At 40.9% G+C, this 18,215-nt stretch overlaps 1 protein-coding gene and 1 non-coding gene across 2 annotated transcripts in view; one reads left to right on the forward strand and one right to left on the reverse strand.

Moving 5' to 3' along the window:
- rps6ka3b (ribosomal protein S6 kinase, polypeptide 3b) overlaps positions 1 to 17,069 on the reverse strand; it is a 68,993-nt gene extending 51,924 nt beyond the window's left edge. The window contains exons 1-2 of the mRNA XM_005460958.4: positions 16,626 to 17,069; positions 107 to 166 (exon numbers count right to left, since the gene is read on the reverse strand). Of these exons, the coding sequence (XP_005461015.1) occupies positions 107 to 166; positions 16,626 to 16,688 (123 nt within the window). The 5' untranslated portion in view covers positions 16,689 to 17,069. The remainder of the gene's footprint in view (positions 1 to 106; positions 167 to 16,625) is intronic.
- Positions 6,733 to 6,826, forward strand: trnai-uau (transfer RNA isoleucine (anticodon UAU)). Its single transcript has 2 exons — positions 6,733 to 6,770; positions 6,791 to 6,826. It is a non-coding gene; the product is annotated as a tRNA-Ile (tRNA).
- Positions 17,070 to 18,215: the final 1,146 nt, after the last annotated feature.

Here is an 18,215-nt window from a genome sequence, read left to right on the forward strand (position 1 = left end):
TACAGTGAAGCCAACGAAACGCCAGGAAAGACTAACAGAAACCTCCAAACAGGGTCTGCAGCCTCGCTGATGTGAGCAGAAAACACAGGACAGGAGGTGGACTCACCGTGCAGACAGACATCGAATCGTCCTCGCCCACCGAGTCCTCGGGATCATGATGTGCATCCTGTAATCAAACACACATAAAGGTCAGGCATTAACACACACACGCACAGAGGCTCAGCAGTGACATGCTAATTGGCAGCTGCTCTCTGTGTGATCCTGGCAGGCGACGTCACCTCTTCAGGCTCAGACATGCTCACCTGAAAAACTGGTAACAGCTCGACTTCCTTTGAGACACCAAGTACAGAAACATTCAAGGTCCAGTTTGATGAGCTGCACAGCCCGGGGACTTTAGGTGGACGCAAACAGGAAGCCGACACTCATTCATTGTTTTCATAGATTTTCCAATGGTGTCAATTTTTTTTTCTTGCAATTTTATTTGAATTTGTTTTTTTGGTTTTGCTTATTTTTTATTTCAGTTTTATGTTTAATTTATTTTTTTCTTTATTTCTAATTATTTAACAATTTATTTATTAAAAATAGATATTCTATTTCTGCATTTCTTTTAGAATAAACTTTTTTAACCAATTCTTTCATATGTTTTTAAGTAATTATCATTTTAATTTATAAATGTTATTTTTTGTCAGTATTTTTTATGTTAATTTGGATTTTTTGTGCTATTTTTAATTGTTATTCCAGTTTTATTTATTTATCTATATATTTTCTGCCTTTCCTTTTATTTTTTTGTTTTATTTTGAAATTTTATACTTTTTTTATTATTTATTACCACGTTCATTTTCCGTTACTTTTTATTTAGATATTTTCAGTTACTTTCACCTGTAAACATTTTTATTTCTTTTATTTTTGCATTTTACTATTTTATTTATTTTTTTCTAACTAAAACACTGCGTATATGTTTTATAAACATATGCAAAATATCCACCTCACCACTGAAACCTGTGACAGATGAATGATAATGATAACAGCTCATCAGAGCTGTAACGTTCTGCAGGGAAACCCTGACTCCTGACATTTATGTGGATGTTACGAGCCTCCCACCGAAACATTATCCAAGCACACAACCCAACCACAGCACAATGGGCATCACCACAACCCAAAGACTGTCAGGAGCTCCTCGAGCAACGACAAAGAGCCCAAGGCGTTGATCCAACCTCCAAACTCCCCAAATCCCAATCCAATCAAACCTGATCCACAGGGTCCTGTCCCGGCAACACAAAGGACCCAAAGGATCCTGGTCTGTGCCCCCGAGGTCAGAGCTGCTTTGGCAGCACGAAGCAGAGAGACACCCAATATGAGGCAGGTGGTTTTAATGTGTAAAATCTGGGCCTATTCTGATCATTTCTGGGATCATATTTCTGTTCTCAGATACACAAGAGTAGCTTTGCATGATTCAGTTTCTGAAAGATTTATGATTGCAAGAGTACAAATATGACAGAACACGTCCCCTTTAAATCAGATATAAGATAAATCAGGTGCATAAAGACATTAATAATTCTTTTACATCAAGGACTTTTGCTGCCTACGTTCAATTCTTTCCATTCAGAGGTGAAGCAAGCCGCTCGCTGAGTAGGCGTCTTTTATTCTGAAAAGCTCTCATCATCATCACCTCCCTCCCGCTCACTCGCTGTGATGTTGGGATCAAACTAGAGTTCAGGTTAAAATGAGACACGGGGACAAAGAAGAAGAAAAAGAAGGGCCCACACGGTCCAAACGTAAGATTTATCAGCAGGGCCACCAGACTCGGGCGGCTCCGTACCTCATCTGCTCGGCCGAAAGGAAAAACCAAAACAACAGATCTGAATTAGCATTACGTAACGCAGATTAACAGCCTGTCTGCTTCCCTGCTCGAACAACAGCTGTGATTCAGACACTGATAGCACTGATACTACTGCGTGACAAAAAAAAACATAATAACAATAAAAGCGATTACGATTATTTACTCTGCCGGTGAGAGCAACTCGGGGAGCAATTACTGGCCTGTAATCTGCACAACTGGATAAAAGTTGAAGAGGAGGGTGGTGAGGAGGGCGAGGAGAGAGCAAAGGCAGCGGTCAGAGAGAGAGTGATGGATTACGAAGAGAAAGAGGAAACAGGATTAAGAGAAAACAAGGTGGCTGCAGAGGAAGCGGTGGAGTGGCTCAGTCTTGTAGACCATGAACAAAAAGTGTGCAGCGTGCCTTTAGAGTGAGTTGTTTTTGTGGGGACGATCGACGGAGACGATTTGTCTCAATTTTGGCAAATTTTCACCGTCAAAAATGCACAGAATCAACCTTTACACTGTAAACACAGTAAAGGTCGTCACTCTTTTAAATTACATCATGGTGGCTGTGAAGACGCTGACCAGTCGGGTTTAGTATCAGTCTGAGACTGAATGGGTCAAGCTGCCAATTATGTGCAACCTGCTTGTTAACTGGGATAAACTGTTGAAAATTACAAATCACTACGTCATTACTTGGAAGTCTTCACCAATCTGCAATCAGTCCAAGTCAGACCACGATTTATTGGTTGCCTCTGACCGGGTATCCTGTGCAATCACCTTGTTATTGAAAGTGGTGCCCCAGAGGTTGAGGATGCTGCCCTCTCATCACTGCAGCTACTTGCAAACAGTCAGCGAATGCAAAAAAGCTCAATGCAATTTTTCCATGTCGCAAGGAGTTTGCCGTGCTATTTTAACTCTAGTGTGACTAAAGTGTGACTCTAGTAGTTTAGAGCTGTCAAGCCAACAATGATTATCTGGCTCTGATAAAATAACAGCGACAACCGTCCTCGTAACCTGATCCTTTCCTCATCTCATCTAAAATTTGTTCTTATCTTTATTCTTTCCCTTTCTTCTTTTCATAGTGACATTTTCTGAGCTTATTTAATGTAAAAGTTGTTAAATTAAACTTGTATGAAGTGTATTTAACTTTTACTTTCTTACACTTTTTTCCTGAATGTCATGTGACTTTTCTTTCCTAAATGCACTGCATACTCAGAGTAGTGTAATCTACCCCTCTCAAGTTGATGCTAGTTTTTTTAAGGCTACAAGTTGGCATTTTTTTAAGTAGAGGCAACTTACATAACTTTATAGTGCAGCAATTCCTGCATGAAGTGTAAACCTACGAAAGTATGAAACATCTGAGAAATGTGATGACTCTCGGGCAGGTTTGGGATTTATGACAATCATATTTTCTTCAAAGATTCTCAACCTTCATTTGCAAAGGACTTCAGAAATGAAATGGCACAATGAATCTATAAATATGAACTGTTCCTGCGTGGTTAGATTTGACTGAGTTATGACTCAGAAAAAAACATGAGTCACAAATTGTGGAAAGTGGGTGCAAAGTATTTGTCTTGTTTTTTTTTTTAATCTTCATTTATCCAGGAAGTGAAACTCTTGAGATTAAGAACTGATTTTGCAAGAGTGTCCTGGGAAGCATGTCTTTCCATGGAAATTCAATGCAAGCCTGGTGGGAACATGTAAACTCCAGACACAAACAGAAGAGTCCTGCCAGTGTTTCAGTCCTTGCCTTGAGAAAGCAGCGCTAACCACTGAGCCCACTGCAGAACTCAGTGCTAACGTTACAGAAAAGAATCGATGCATCGACAGGTTGCTGCAGTTTTTACAACCACAAAGATCTCATCCATACAACCAAATTTGGTTAGTGGTAGAGTCTTTTACCGGTCTCTTATGACTGCTCAACACTTCAAATTACATAATACTAATAAGAAAGCCTAAGATGGTACAAAATAATGTTGGGAAAGTGTTACTTTTACAATGTAAAAATGTTCTGACAATATAATATAATAATACTTCCCTAACTTCGGTGCATTGTCATATCTACATATTTAAGAAACATTGTATTAAAGTAACCGTGCAAATTACACAAAAGTCTCCATGTGGTTATTTTGTAACTATACAGCAGAGCTGTCACATTATTAGAAATTTGTAACTTACCAATAATCACATGCAACAGTGGTATTATGTAAGATCTGTGCAAGTTGAAATAATACGCCTGCCTGATTTATGACAGAACCAACGTCAACAGCAACTATTAAAACTTTACAGGGAGTTTGTTTTCGCCGTTGTCGCCCTCGCAAAGTGGAGCAAAGGCCAAAACTCATATTGGCTTGTCGTCCACTTCTTAAATTTTGTATTTTGGCGAACACAGTGAAGCCAACACAGCCGAGTTGGAGAAGCAGCCACTATTTCTCACTGGAGGAGCTCAAAGATTCCCAGATTACTGAGACAGAGATGCTGCAACAGCTCGGAAAGATGAGACGTTCTGGAGAAAACTCCACGATTGCTTCAATTCACTCTCTGACTTCTCTAATCATTTTCTAGCAGTGTCTTTTTTTAGGAAAAGATTTGAGTGAGTCCAGCACACCTCAAGAGCACGTCACAGTTGGCGTAACAGAGGCTTTTGGAGCATTTTTAAATCAACATGGAAACTTATACAGGGATTTTCCTACATGTTGGAATCTCCCAAAGAGGCTGTGGACTTCCCCCGAAAGGAAAATCAGCAGTTCTGTAATAATCTGTTTTTATCAAGGTTTTTTGGGGGCAACTTATAATGAAATGGCTAATCACACTTAGATGTGTTATCACACCTACAAAAGTCCATTCAGAGCCAGGAAAAACCCTGATTAGTCTGTGAAAAGCGACTGCTTGCTGACGTCATGTCTAAAATAAAAATGTAGTGACTGCTTGTCAAGTGACTTCCCAATGAAAGGTATTTTACTACAATCTAAGCCTCTAAAATATCTAAAAACAAAAAAAACATAAAACAAAACAAAACTATGTCAATTATCTCGACCCCTACGATCAAGAATTTGATGAACATTTTGCGAAGAAAACGCTATTAAGGTACAGCTACCCAGAGTCCTGTTCATTTTGGACAACCTAAAGTGATGGATGCCCTGTATGACACCAGCAGCATAAATACAGCTGTATCTAGAGAAAAACTCCCATCATAATCTAAAGTATTTTGGAAGGGCTCAACACTGTGACGACTGCTGTTCACGAGTAAAACAAAAACAATCCGAGTCTTGTTCTGTCTCCAACCAGACCTGTTACATCAGGAGTATCAACAACCAGAACATGTTCTCAGAAGGAAAGACATATTTTACTGCAAATAAAGTTTGATCTGTACATGCTGCTCGACCTCTTCTTTTAAAAGCACGATGAAAGCTGTTAAATGTTCTGCTCCACAGGGGCTCATTTGCCCCCAACTATCTCGTGAAGCAGGAAATCCAGATAGTGGGAGTTCCTGATGGTATCAGAAGTTCTTTTGGGATGATTTCCTTAGGGAAAGTGATAAAGATGAGCTTTGACCCCTCATGTCTAGGAAATTTCCTGGAAGCTACAGTTAATAAAGAGCAGCATTTTTGCAGTCGAAGGATCACTACAAGAGCTCAGTTCCTGTTTTTATGAAGGAAAAGGAAGTCGAAATCAAATGCACTCAAAAGCTTTTAAACTCCATCGTCTCCTTTTATTAATCTATAGATTGATTAGGTATCAGGATGATGACATCTGAGCACAGACCTCTGCAGCCACACCTGGTATTAAAGTTAGAGTCGAGCTGCTGGCAATGTAATCGGATATCATTATGTAAAAAAGCTGGCGGGTCTGCCAACCAGCGCGGGGCATCCTAGGTCGAGGGAAGTGATGCTGCTGAGGTGGAGCTCGTCTGTGGTTTTCTGTTAAGGGAGAGGTTTGGTTTTTTTGTGAGACTATATTCAAACAACACCCAGAAACCATGTGGACTTTGAACTCTTCGCCAGGCTCCTGCCCTCATCGGCCTTCTTATCTCAGCTAGTGCGTAAGAGACGGGAGGACGAATGATTTATAACCATTAGTCAAATCAGATTTTCCTGTGAAATCGCCTGTGTTACCACCACTTTGAACCGAGACAGCTCGTATAATCAGCCTTCATATGTGGCGTGGCTGTCTAAAAAGCTTTCTAATCTCACCAACATTTCAGTCTTTAAATGTTAACTTTGCCTTATAGAATTTTCAATCACTGAAGCATTTAAGAAAGCTGAATGAAAAAAGTTTTTTTTGAAGTCTTAAACTTAAACCAGGTTTAACTTTAACTACCTGCAGGAATTTCCTAAAGGCTCATTTAGAAACGTTTCAAACATGCTTAAAAATATTTCAAAGATTTGATTTAGTGGCATTGACTCACAATCGTTCAGCTTTGTTGGCCATAAATTCTCAATCGGTTTAAGATCTGGGGAGTTTCGCTGGTGTGGCCCACTTCAGATCAAATTGCGTCACATGTGATCCATGACAAACTCAGTTTGTTGTTGTTTTAAAAAGTGCTTTATAAATAAAGCTTTATGGCATGGAATTAAACATTCCCAGTTCAGGATCTGGGGAGTTTCCTGGCCATGGATGGAGAACATTATTTTTCCCTCCTTAGGTTATCACTTCTGCCTTGGGACACAGTGATCAATCATTGGGCCAATTTATTGTGGTCAATCCTCCAAAAGCAGAAGTCCACAAACCTTTATCAGCTTGGTGCTCTGGTGACACAGGAATGGATCCCCATCAATCAGAAGTGGCCCATCATAAAAAAAAAAACACTGACGACTGCCTAAGCCTTCTAGGAGACGCACCTATGGGATAAATGTGAAAATCCTAGGAGACTTCCTTCTTGAATTATTGCATTCACAAGCTTTTAGGGAGCTCCAGTGGCGCAATCGGTCAGCGCGCGGTACTTATAGGACAGTAACCTGCAGAGTGATGCTGAGGTTGTGAGTTCAAGCCTCACCTGGAGCATAAACTTATAACAGGCAACAGATTTTTATTCATGCTATTTGTATTTTATCTATTTGTACATATTAACCGGCATCTGTGTGTGGACAGCAGAGAAAGAATTTCATTCAATTTTAAAGCAAACTTGACCTCTGACCTTGATGTCAAGTTAACCAGATGCTATAAATTTGAAAATACTACATCGTCTCATTCTCGACTTATTGTTATCCGCACCATCCACCCACATGCCCCACATCAATGACAATGACCCATCAATCTTTTTACGGCTGAGGGGGAAAAACTGAAAAAACAAAATGCATGAAACACTAAATCTGCACGAATGCCAAAACTTCTGGTCATGGCTGTAATGCAAACATTTTTTAAAAGATTATTTTATTGCTGCTACATCAAAAAACGCAGTGTTATTGTGATGGAAATGCAAAGCTGTAGTACTAAATAACCATAAATAGCCCACTACAGGGTAGTTTCCCTTTAACGTTGCAGCTGTCTCTGTTGGCAGTGCACGTTTCCAACCCTGGACCACTGTGGCATATTGTGCCCTTGTCCCCTCAAAGAGGTGGGAACAGTAAAAATGCAGTGTGGCCACTAATCGTGCCCAAGCATGAAACTGCAGCGCTTCCTCAACAACAGCTGCCCCCCTTAAAATTACTGCTGAGCAACTGAGAAATCTATGAGGGGCATGAGAGGACAGCGTGTCGCCGCTTCCAAGAAAGGACCCAAACAACAAAAGTGTTAAAGTTGTGAACCTGGTCCTGTTCTGAAAGAGTGATTTTCAAACATGTGAGAAGAGAGGAGCTGCGATTCAGTGAAACCTACTCGAGGGACGGTGCAAGGCAACTGTACAAGGGTGTAAATGCACCCGAAGGCGGGATTTTATCTGCCTGGAGTCGACTCCACCCCAAAGAAAAGCACGGTGGGTGTTTCTGGAGAACGTTCTTTTCTCCAGAAACACCCACCATGCTTTTCCCCATCCTCCGTCATCTTTGTGGAACTCTCACACTCCACCCATTCTGAACCCTTACACCTCGAAGCTCTGCAAACTGAAAAGATTGTCGTGGAATTTCCTCCACCATCACCTGACCTCCACCCCGCTGAACCTTTGCGGAGGCACTTCAAGGCAGAGAAAGCCAAACATTCCTGGCGTGCCAGCCTGCTCTTTGGAGTGTTGTCAAAACTTGTGGAGTTGGCGCAGCTCGACTTCTGCTCTCAGTAAAGCAAAAAGCAGGGAAAGAGATGTTTATTTAAATGGTTAAGCTGATGTTATCACCTGTAACTTGTGGTCTGGTGAAGTCTACTGTAACGCTCCGCCAACGACAAAACCAAATCTAGGCAAATCTGTCTGATGGCGGATGCACTGCATTGTGATCTCGCTTTCTAACAACACCCAGGGCTGTGAGGCAGGTGGATGAGGGGAGGACAAATCAGGGAGGTCCATCTGAATGATCAGGCACTCTGCTCACTTGTATCACAACCCAAATTCACCATAACGACATGGACTGACTTCAATTCAGAAAAGAATCTGCTTAAACGATGTGTCAGTTATCACCAGATGTCACTGTTAGCAGGTTTCATTACAAGTTTTATTTTTGTTACAGCTTTGCTGCTGTGTTTTCTTTTGATTAATTCATGTGTATTTGTGCTAGACTGCAGATACTTATTACAAATAGTCTGGGCGAAAATCGGGCATTAAACGAAGACAAAAATGTCCTTTTCTATTAAAACAAACATCTTCTCGATTTATTTTTGTACCTGTTTGTTTCCTTATGGTTAAATTGGAGGTTAGTTTCCCTGCAAAACATTAAAATGCCCTCCATGTTGCCAGAATGAAATTAATTCCACCTCAAATCTTGCACTTAACAGATGGAAGAAGTGAGTGTTTCTAATACTGGTATTCATCTGATGTAACTGAATCTTCAGGAGATGATCGAATTAAAGTGAAACTGGATATCAGTGCCGATGTTGAGTCCCATCACAGGCAGCAGCAGAGCCTGCAGACATCCAAGAATAACCGGGATTTTGTTTCTGCAGAGACACCGGCTTTGTCACATAATCGATCTGAACGTCTGGCATAAAAAGAAGAAAATGTTAAGACTCATCCCAGAGTCTGAGGAGAGGCTGTGTTTAAATGTTAGTTATTAACCCAAATAAGTCCTGCTGGTAGCATTTAAGACAGAGAAACCTGCACATTTACTGGAAAAATAACTTTAAAAACGTTTCAGGCTCGAAGTTAGGTAAGTACATTTTTATAAAAAGTGCCGTACAAATAATTATTATTGTGATTGTATATGAGATTAAACAAGCCTCACTTGGAGATGATGAGCATGACAACCTCTAACGGAACGTGTTCTGCTTGTTGATACATCCTGGTACATCAGGCTTGGGTGGGGACATAAAGTAAACATGACGGTTTGTCGGGATGCTTCATATGCTCACGAAATGCTCACGGAGCACCTCGGCTTGGAGACCTTATAAGATACTCTGAAGGAATGTGGGAGAGTTTTTCTTTTACATTGATGCCAAAGAACTGCTAAATACAAACGTCCATTCTTCGGACTTGGTGGGGGGGCTTTCAGGTGAGTCCTGAATGATCGAGGCTCTTTAGAGCTGTGGGAGAAACTTATTATAGAGCTTTCTCTTGCTCTAGAGTCAACCACGACGATACGTTTGACCACTGTCTGCATTGACGACACCAACCTGTCTGCTCAGTACTCGTGGAGCAGTAGTGAAACTTGAAAAATTGTGACACGAGCTAAAAATGGAGAATATTTGCTTTTTAAGGTTAAAGCTGCACATTTTAAAACATGCTGGTAAACGCTCTCTTTTTCTGGTTGGTGTTGCTGACTGGTGTCTAGGTCAGTGTGACTGAGGCCTAAGCTATAGTTATGCTAGGTAATTAAAATGGCCAAAGCTAATAAATGGCAATCTGAAAGAAAACATACGATCATATAAAAAATAAATAAATAAAGTTTTTCACAGGTCTCTCTATAGTCCCGTGAAAATGTAAGCACACTCGTGCTTCTTCTATAGGATTTAAGGGGTTTGGCATCAGCCAGGTGCTGCTAATCAGGTGCATTTAATTAAATAACAGCTACATCTCAGACTCGACCTCAGTTAAAGGTTAAACGTTTAAGTTCACGACAGGAGAATTAGAAAAACACTGAATAACTAAGCTAAAGCTCCGTTTGAACAAACCACGAGAATCTTTAGCAGATGAGACTAAAACACAACATACCAGCACAAACACCTCATACCAACTCCTCAGCACAGCGGTGGAGGTGTGAACTTTTTGGCTTGCTCTGCAGCCACAGGACCTGGGCACGTCACAGTCATCATCATCTGTGCGACAGATAAAGCTCAGCTGAAACAGAACCTACTCAGCTTGGAGTCGAGCCGAAACGTAACATCAACGAACTGCATCCCACTGATTGGCCAGGGAGTGACATCATTGGACGAGTCACAAGAATCAAACCTTCTGTTTTTGAAACCCGGCAACGAGAGAAACACACCCAAACCAACACTGTGGTCCGACGACGAGGTGCAGATGTTTACCATGGAGCGGCTGGTACACCATCGCCTTGACGTCCTCCATTGTTGTGTTGTGTTTGTTTTGCATACTTCCGGGCTGCGCTGCTGTAACTACCTCATCCACACTGAGGTTGTACTTAATCTGAATAGAAAACAATGGAAACCAAGTACAGTAGAGTTGACTCGAGTTGTGCCGACCAGGGTAGGTGGTAGTGGAAAAGAGGCATAAGTGAGCCGTGCATAGAAAATATCAGCAAATTTAAACAAACTGAAGCAACGCTGTAAAGAAGAGAGGGCCAAAATACCTCCCCAACAACATGAGAGACTGCTAAAGTCAAAGAAAACCTTTACTCCACCTTTACTCCTTATTGCTGATAAAATTGCTTCTGAAAGATACTGAATCATCTTGAGTTTATCTGCATGTGAGCTGGGCTGGGACATCAGGTAAGGACCGCTGATCAGAAACAACCTGCCAACGAGGCATTTAGTGACACCAGCACTGATTATAGGTGAATTAAGGTGGCAGACGGTCACTACAGCCGTGACAGAGCGTTATTTTTGGTGAAGGTCACGGCAGGTTAGTGTGTGACAGCTCCTGTAGTTGTTTTTATGTGGCTGATTTATTTTTTGTTGCTTAACAAATAAAAACTACTGATTCAAACCGGCTGCTCCAAAGGAAGCTTTTGTCTCCTGAACCTGAGATACAAGTCTGAAACAAAACCAGCTTCTGTGTCAGAGTGTGTGAGAGTGTGTGAGAGTGTGTGAGAGTGTGTATGAGTGTGTGAGAGTGTGTGAGAGTGTGTATGAGTGTGTGAGAGTGTGGTTTTTTCCAGTTCTTCCTTCCTACAAGTTTCTGAATCTTGATAAAGAGCAGAGGGCGGTGTCACTGTGGCTGCATGATTCAGGAAGAGCTTACGTGTGTGTGTGTGTGTCCACTTCCTGTATGAGGTGTCACAAGGGCTGCATGGAGAAATGTGTGTGTGTGTCACTCTGTAGGCAGATCGTGAATAATAAACCTTCACACACAGAAATTTACTGAGTCACTGCAGTCAGCGCCTCTTTTTCTGTCTCACCACCTAACAAGCTCGTACCTGCCCCTGGTATTCCCCCCCTCGGCATCTTTACACATCACTATCAGACGGACAGGAACGTTCTGCTGCCGCTTTGCTCAATAACGCCCAACCTTTGACCCCGGTGTTACACCTCTCAGCCTTTTGGCATGCGGAGAAGTGCCTATAAGAGCTTTTTCTAGGCCACCATGACAACAAAAGACGCAGATAAAAGAGTGAGAGGTGACGGTGAGTGGATGCTTCACTTGGATTGGTGCCCTGAAGACAAAAATTGTTCAGCTTGCACACACACAAAGAGTGGAGCACGTCTGCAGTCGTCGCCGAAATGCAGAAAGTAGCATGCATGCACTTGTGTGTGTGTGTGTGTGTGTGTGTGTGTGTGTGTGTGTGTGTGTGTGCGGCAGCAGTGATGAAACAGCACTCTGCAGGCTCACACGGTTTCTTACAACACGCAGAAATGGTTCAGAAGAGCTGCACAGAAACAGAAGCTATTAATTTAACATCCCTCAGGGCTCCAGCCAATGATCATGTCCATTATTGATTAATTGTAATTACGGTAATAAATTAAGGAATCCCTGTGTGTTTACTTCACACTGACTGTTTCTGGAGAAAATGTTAAAAAGCGCAACAGTTAGCGTCCATTATTAACAAGGGTCAGTCAATTACAACACCAGGACTCTGCAGAGATGGTCGCCTCCTGTCAGCGTGGGTCTAACAGAGCTATCACGGCCCAGTCACACAGGCCTAGAGACTGATGGTGACAGCCCCCCCTCCACAAAAAAATAGCTGTCTTAATGTCAGTAATCATTACTGGTAAATGTGGATTCATTTATGGTAATCTTATAATCCACACAGTTCTGTTTTCATAGTTAGTTCTGTTCCTGTTTATCATCAGGAGTTTGTTTACTTGTCATCCATAACCTGATTTATTGAACATTTTTAGCCTAAATGGGCCACAAATACTTTTTTTGTATACTTAATAGAACGAAACAGAGAAAACATTCGACTGTAACGCACCACCTGGTGCTGTAACCGTACTACTTTATCTCTATACAGTTAGTGTGTCCTTAAGAAAGCTTGCATAACATTAAAAATGATTATACTACCATTAAAACCGAATGGTAGTGTAATGGCAAATCAATTACACTCAAAGTGTTTACGTAGCGAGGTGGAGAGAGACTTCTTATGAGAAGCTCAGGAAAACAACAATTCCAGAAATAATCATGATGTCATGTGTGTACGAAAAACACAGTAGGACTATTTTCTTCTTAAATGTCAGGCTTGTTGTCTGTCCCAGAAAATCACAACACCCCGACTTGTCTGCAAACACTCACCAACTACCCGCTGAGCCGTGTGAAACCATGAAAAGTGCAACATAGAGACGTTCAACCTCAAGCTAAACGTTGTGCTTTTTGAAATGAGTCTTTGAAATGCGGTTAAGCCATGACTTTTACTTTCAACATTACCGTTCTCTGTTTCCTGCTCACTGCTGACTGAGTGCTTGCAGACAAGTCTGCGTCATCCATGCAAACAACGGGTAACTGCATCAATCTGCAAGCAGCCAAAATAACTACAAGAAGGTTTTTGGTGCAGGTTTCTCTTATGACATGATATTGTTATTAGCTATTTACATATTAGCTGTTTGCCAGAATATCAGTATCAGCTTTTATAACTGCCAATAAATTAGAAATTAAAACTAAAGAAGAGATGGAAGAAACACCCTTCAACCATGCTGCGAGTGTTGATGTTACACAGTCTGACCACAAGGGGGATCTCTGAAGCTTCCCTGTCTGCAGCATGTTATTGGAACGACTGGTTGGGCTCTACAGTGCGCTAGTGACCAATCCACTCACAAGGAGGTTGCAGCACAGTCTTTGCAACCAATTCCACCTAAAGACAGACAGAAACTTCTGGAAACCAGCTGGAGTAAAAGAGGGGTCTCCAACTTTTGTCTGTGTCTGAGGTGTAAAATTAAAGAATGAACTTAATATTTAGTAATTTTTTCAGCTACTTTAAACAGCTTATCAAATAGTTTTAGTTGACTGTTAGTTTTTCAGCTTGAACTTCTTTAATTTAATTATAATTTCAGGGTTTTTTGTTTTTCTATTGAGCTGAGCTCATATTCACATGAACACTCTTTTTACTGCAGAATTACCCCTGAGGTAATTGTAGGCCTACGCCTGGTAGAGAATCAATAGCCCCTTTATGTTATTTGTATTAGAGGAAAACTTGATGCCAATACTGAATGTTATTGGATTTTTATGTACGTTTTAAATCCGATTTAGAGTCACTGTAATGTTCCTGTTGACACCATTGAACCAATGCGGTGCCAAAAGCTCTTTTATGGCGTTTGTGGGACCAAATAGTGATTTTACCGTCTCACGTTTGTGCCTAAAAACATCTTCAATCTCACGCTAACACAGCTACGACACTACTGTAGCAACATTATTGGGTTTTTTAATCTCCTCTAACTACTCCTGCAGAGTTTTTTATTAAATCTGTGTGGTTTATAATCACACATTGTTTCATGTGTTTCGGTGCTTTTAAGGATCCTTAACTGCACCCCGCAGTTTACTGAGAGATTCATATAACATGAATTAAATATTTGGAGCAGTACTTCTATATTGTACAATATTACACAGTCTTCTTGGGTTTTTAATCTATTTTCTGGTCAAAGTAAAGTCCTTACAGGAGCTTAAGATTTGGCTGCTGCTGTAATTAATAATAGCCTTTAACCTGCTGGTTTAGTGCTCAAACATGACATTAACTACTGCACCTCTACGGCTGCATATTCTGACGCTGGACTAGTAGATAAGGCAATAAGCAGGAGCTGTAACACAGCTTTAGTATTTGAAAGTAAAGCCTTGCGTGTCTACAGACTGATCTCAGGAGACTTGGCGTGGTGTGTTAAAATAAGGAAATAAGGGGGGGGGGGGGGGGGGGGGGGGGGTGCTGCTGTCAGCGGTGATCTAACTGAGACTTTAAGGTGATTTAGTGAGTTTGTGACACTCAGAGTCGATGAATTGATTAAATGAGCTTCAGGGTCAGGCCAGAGAGAAAAGCCGGGGCTCTTCAGATCATTTTATGTCTTCTTCTACAGTTTGTTTTCTATCAATTTGTAGAGCATTTATAGAGCCTGCCAGTATTATAATATTCGGTGAGTCTGCATCTGCTTAAATGGTAAAAAATGTAATAGTCCCAAAGTAGTTTTGTACTTTCTGACATTTTTATATTATGGTCAGGGCATTTCCAGAGAGATTTTAACACTACTATGGCAGCTTATAGTGACACTTTCTCTGCCTGGTAGTACTAATGTAATATATCTGCATAGAAAACTTCATCTTTGTGTCTTCAGAATGATCTTATGCTACTTTCTGTTGTGTTTCAGTAAAACTAATTTAGTCCTGTTTGAGGTTCGTGGTGTTTTTAGTCTAACTTAAGGTCAAAATAATGCCTCTATAGCAGCTTTAGCTGCTGCTCTCGATCCTAATACAACCTACTTTGCAACATTTTCACACTTCGTCATTCCATTCTCTTATTTTAGCATTTAAACATGAATCTGTTATTTCTAAACAGACTTTAACATATAAAACCCAAATGTAACAACTCTGTCCCTAAACTGCTTCATGATGTGATTCAGTGCAACTAATATAGTCCCCGTCGGAGCTCTATGCTGCTTTAAATCTAATTTAAAATAGTTTGTGTAATAATACAATCTGCTGTGCACAATGTGCTGTAAACCTCTCAATTAAACACCAGTTTTATTGTTCTTCTGTGCCCACTGTACACTGTACTGGTGTAATATTTCTGCACAGAATATTACTTCGTGTTTGTGTCTTCAGAGTTACATGAACTGATTTCCTTTTAGAGTTTTATGGTATTTAAAATCCCATTTAGGGTCATAATAGTGTCCCTGTAGTCACTCAGCAGTGCTAATACAGACTTCATATATTTGTCCCTTACGACACTTTCAGACTCTGTTTACTGACACTGACAGGCATCCATGACAGACTTTTTTTCTTTTATTGTTTAAGTCATTCCAAAAATATTGTAGCACATGCTCAGGGTTTCCTTTTGCACACATGTAACATGTCTGGAGGGTGTGGACCACGTTCGGGTGTTTAGAGTAAACACACGAACGTTAAAACTACGTCGTGTTTTAATGCAGCTAACTTCATCTTTTTGGAGCTTTCTAATGTTTTCGACCAAATTTCAGGGACAAATTGATGCCCCTTTAGTCACCAGTGCTGTCAACCATAATGCAATCTCATTTTCACATTTTTGTCCTTTATGATATTTAAAACCTCTCGATTTAACACCAGAAACATGTCCATGGCAGTCCTACAGAGACTGCAACACTACGTTGGCAGCTTATACCGACAATGTGGTACTTTGGAGTTTTTCTGTGCCCTGTAGTACCACTGTAATACTCATGCATAAAGTATTATTACATATTTGTGCCTTCGGGTCATCACTTGATACTTTATGTTGTTTTAGTGCAGCTAATTTAGTCCTGCTGAAGCTTTCTAGGGTAAAAATGATGCCTGTGTTGTAGTTTAGCTGCTAAGAAGAGTGACTTTAACTAAAAAAATCGAATTATCCTGAAAGGTCCCTTCATATTTTTGCACTTTATGACATTTTAAACCACATGATTTAACACTGGATCATATCCAGGACATTCCTGCAAAGATTTGAGTGCTTATTTGGGAGCTTACATGACACTTTGGTGTACTTCTGCGCCCTCCTGAACTGGTGTAAAATTTCTGCATAGAAAATTACTTCATCTTTGTGTCTTCAGAGGGAAATAAACAGATGTTCCCAGAGTTTACGGTGTTTACAGTTCAATTTAGGGTCATAGTAATATCCCTGCAGTCACTTAGCAGCTGCTGTCAATATAAATGCAATGTATAATGTCCTTTATGACACTGTCAGCTTACTGTTTGAGCACTTCATCGTGACTCTGTCATTGCTAGCACATGTCCAGCGCTTCCTGAAGCACAGATTTACCTGCAGAGTGATCTTACGGTAGTTTGTGCTGTGTTTAGGAGCAGCTGCCTCTGCCTGACAGAGAAGGCGCTTTTGTAGCATCAGACTGCATCCTGTGCCGTGTTTTTGTGTTTTTTACCCCCTGAAAGCTGCTGCTGTGACTGCAGCCCTCATTCAGCTGTCAGTCAGTGTGACAGCAGGACAAACCAAAGTGTGCTCACCTCTCCAGCCGTCCTCCCCAGCGGCATCTTCTGCCAGGGATCCGCCAGCTGAGCCAGAGGCATCTTCTTCTTCTTCTGCCCCTACTTTTCTTTATTCTTCTTCTTCTGTTATTCCGCTTTTCTGCTGCTCGTACCTCCCTCGCTCCGGACGCTTTCTCTCCTCGCTCTTATTCTTAAAAAAAAATGTTTGAAGGTAGTAGTCCACTTTCAGCGTCGGCAGGAACCGAACCGACCGACCGACCAACCGACCGAACGGAGCCGAGCGAACAAGGGCTAATTCCGGATCTGCCGCGGCGCTGAGACCGCCCCTTCCTCCGGAGACACGAAGAGGAGGAGGAGGACGCCCTTTTTCGGAAACTGATTGACTTATCTCCGTCTCTCTCTCTCTCTCTCTCTACCTCCACCTCTCCCTCTCTCACTTCCGTTCTTTCCCAATATGGCGGCCGGTGTCGGCTTACCTGTCCGTCAGAGCGCTGCGTCACAACTACGTCACGACGACAGGCGGCATTCTCACTTAGGTAATAAAAGAGTGAACGAGCACGTATCTGAACTTATGAATAAACAGTCTGCAATTCATCACTAAGGCGGTGTTGTTTTTTTAATGATTATTTTTACCGATAAAGCCTAACAGGGTGGCGCCAAACTGCCCCACACAATCACAGAAAGTATGTAAAACGACCTTAAACGACCCAAATGACCACAAAACATAAAAAGTAACACAAAATGCAAAAGAGTATCTCAAAGATACTCAAAATGACCACAAACTATCCAAAATAAGCCACCTAACCACATAAAAACCCATCACAAAGTACACAAAATACAAATACAAAAATCTGCAAAATGGACAATCCAGCAATAACATGGCAAATTCCACCAAAAGATGTAAAAATAAACCACAAAACTACTCTAAATAACAACAAATGTCAAATATGCAAAATCAGTAAACACATTCAAAGTGATACACCAACAACCGCAAAATGACTACAAAATGTGCAAAACAGTCACAAATGACCCAGGCATGAAACAAATTACCATAAAAATATACAAAATCTGCACAAAATCACCCACAGAAATAATACTGTGACCACAAAAACCTGCTAAATGTCCACAAACAGCCAACAGTTATTCCACATATACTGTAGTGAACCACGAAATAAATAAACCACCAAAAAAAGCTCGAGGACAACATAAGTGTGTACCCATGAAATGCCAAATTACCAGAAAAAAATACAAATCAACACATTATCAAAAACTGACCAAAAAATATGCAGTGACCATAAACCACTCAATATGTACATATAATATATGAAATGCTCACAAAAACGGGAAACACGAGCACAGAAAGGAAAACGACTTTGAAGTACACAAAACGACAAAAACTACACAATAACCAAAAACAAACATCAACACAAAAAACCTCATGAACGTGCTCCTGGATTCACCGCATCGCTTCCTTAAAGCTGTGCGTCGTTACAAAATCCACTTTTGAATACTTTTGTCAGTTTTTTCTGTGACACCTTTTCACTGGTTTAAATTTACAGCATTTAATTTTTGTCCGAGCCGGGCATGACTTTCGTTCATAAAGCTTTA

This window comes from Oreochromis niloticus, linkage group LG9, assembly GCF_001858045.2.
Source record: "Oreochromis niloticus isolate F11D_XX linkage group LG9, O_niloticus_UMD_NMBU, whole genome shotgun sequence".
Taxonomy (NCBI): domain Eukaryota; kingdom Metazoa; phylum Chordata; class Actinopteri; order Cichliformes; family Cichlidae; genus Oreochromis; species Oreochromis niloticus.